The 1,826-nt window shown below is 65.0% G+C and overlaps 1 protein-coding gene across 1 annotated transcript in view; it reads right to left on the bottom strand.

Annotated features, from left to right (window-relative positions):
- Positions 1-1,029, bottom strand: part of ETH_00039265 (uncharacterized protein) — a gene marked incomplete at both ends in the record, with an annotated part of 4,408 nt that extends 3,379 nt beyond the window's left edge. The window contains one exon of the mRNA XM_013374175.1: positions 8-1,029. Coding sequence (XP_013229629.1) covers positions 8-1,029 — 1,022 coding nt within the window. The remainder of the gene's footprint in view (positions 1-7) is intronic.
- Between the last annotated feature and the right edge of the window lie 797 nt (positions 1,030-1,826).

The following is a 1,826-nucleotide window of genomic DNA, read 5'->3' as shown; positions in this document are numbered from 1 at the left end:
CCGCCACTGCTGCCGCTGCTGCTGCTGCTGTTGCAGTGCCTGGCTGTGCTGCTGCTGCTGCTGCTGCTGCGGTAGGCTGAGCTCAGCCTCTCCCCGAAAAAGAGAGACCAGCACCGCAGCTTCTTCCATGTGGCAGCTCTCAGCAGCAGCAGCAGCAGCAGCAGCAGACGGATAAACCGGCAGGCACGGGAGAGGCAGCAGGAACAGCCGAAGGCCCTCAAACAGGCGCAGCAGCTCCATCTTTTCTCCCCAAGGGAACCAAATCTCCGGGCACGCTGCTGCTGCTTCTGCTGCTTCTGCTGCTTCTGCTGCTGCTGCTGCTGCAGGTGCAGCAGCAGCTCTGCGTAGACCCCGCAGCTCCGCCTCATCTTCAATTTGTTTGACCCAGCATTTGGGAGCAGCAACAAGTACCCAAGGGGGGCCCCCAACCCCATCAGTCCCCACCTGGGGGCCCCCCTCCAGCTGCTCAGATGAAGCCAGGGGGGCCCCCAGGGGGCCCCCAGGGGCCCCCTGGGGGGCCCCCTTCTCCCCAGGGGCCCCACGCATGCAGGGGGCCCCAGGGACCCCAGGACTCTGGGGGCCCCCAGGGGCCCCAGGGGCCCCAGGGTTCTCAGGGACCCCAGAGCTGTGGGGGCCCCCAGGGGAGCCAGAGGCCCCTGAGATGTGGGGGCCCGCGGGGGCCCTTGGGGCCCCTGGGGCCCCTGGGGTGAGGGGGCCCCCAGGGACCCCTGGCCTCTGAAAGCCAACGGGGCCCCCAGGGCTTCTAAGGGCCCCAGGGGCCCCCGAGCCAAGGGAGCCCTCGTGGCCACTGGGGGGCCTCTGGGGGCCCCCCGGGAGGCCTCCCCGGGGGCCCCATGGGGTGCCCCCCGGGGGGCCCCGAGGACTCTGGGTACCCTGTTGGGGGGCCCCCTCTAGCAGCAGAAGTGCTGCATTTGCTGCTGCTGCAAAGACTGGCAAGAAATCTCCCCAAGTGCCCAGGGCCACAAACAGCAGACACGGAGAGTGAGGCCGTGGGGCCAGCTCTGACATCACATGCTGCTGCTGCTGCTGCTGCTGTTGCTGTTGCTGCTGTTGAGATGGCTAAGGGCTGATGGTGCTGGTTGTGCGGCCGCAGCAGGTTCTGCTGCTTTGGCGGCTTCGCTAGTGCTGCCGCTGCTGCTGCTGCCGCCGCTCCTGTGCAGGTTTTCTGCGCGTGTTGCTGCTGCAGTTGCGCTGCTGCTGCTGGCGGCTGTTTAATTGCTGCTGGCAAATAAGCTGCGAACTTTTGAGGAGTGGCAGAAGGTGGCATGCGGGCCAGGGGCTCCGTACGAGTTTGGGTCTGGCATTCGGCGGCGGTAGGGTTTAGGGTTTAGGGTTTAGGGTTTAGGGTTATTTCTGAGTGGAAATGGGTTTAGATGGAAGTTTCTATAGTGGGAATGAAGTTTTTGGGCCGGGAGAGTAGCAAGAGCTAGCTGCTGCTGCTGCTGCAGTGGGTTCGGCTGCGGGGCCCTGGTGTGTCTGCTGGTGCTCCAGGCGTGCGGTGCTGCTGCAGCGCGGGCTGTTGGCGGTTTGCTGCTGCTGCTGCGCGTGCGTTCGTCGCTGTTTAGGGTTTCTGTTTCGATTTGAAGAGAAGTTTAGACAGCATTATTTGCGTTATCTTTTATTTCCGCGTGTCTCCGCTCGTCGCCGCCAGCAACTGCTGCTGCTGCTGGTGCTGCTGCTGCTGCTGCGTGGCTCGCCGTGTCTGAGGCCCCGCTGCTGCTGCTGGCTACAGGCCCGGGGGCTGTCTGGAGAGCTGGGTTGATTCTGTGCGGCGGCGCGGTGTGTCTGTACATCTGGGGGTGCGT

The sequence above is a fragment of the Eimeria tenella genome, genomic scaffold, assembly GCF_000499545.2.
Source record: "Eimeria tenella Houghton genomic scaffold, Eth_scaff1995, whole genome shotgun sequence".
Classification (NCBI taxonomy): Eukaryota; Apicomplexa; class Conoidasida; order Eucoccidiorida; family Eimeriidae; genus Eimeria; species Eimeria tenella.
This window is presented reverse-complemented; position numbering and strand designations above follow the sequence as displayed.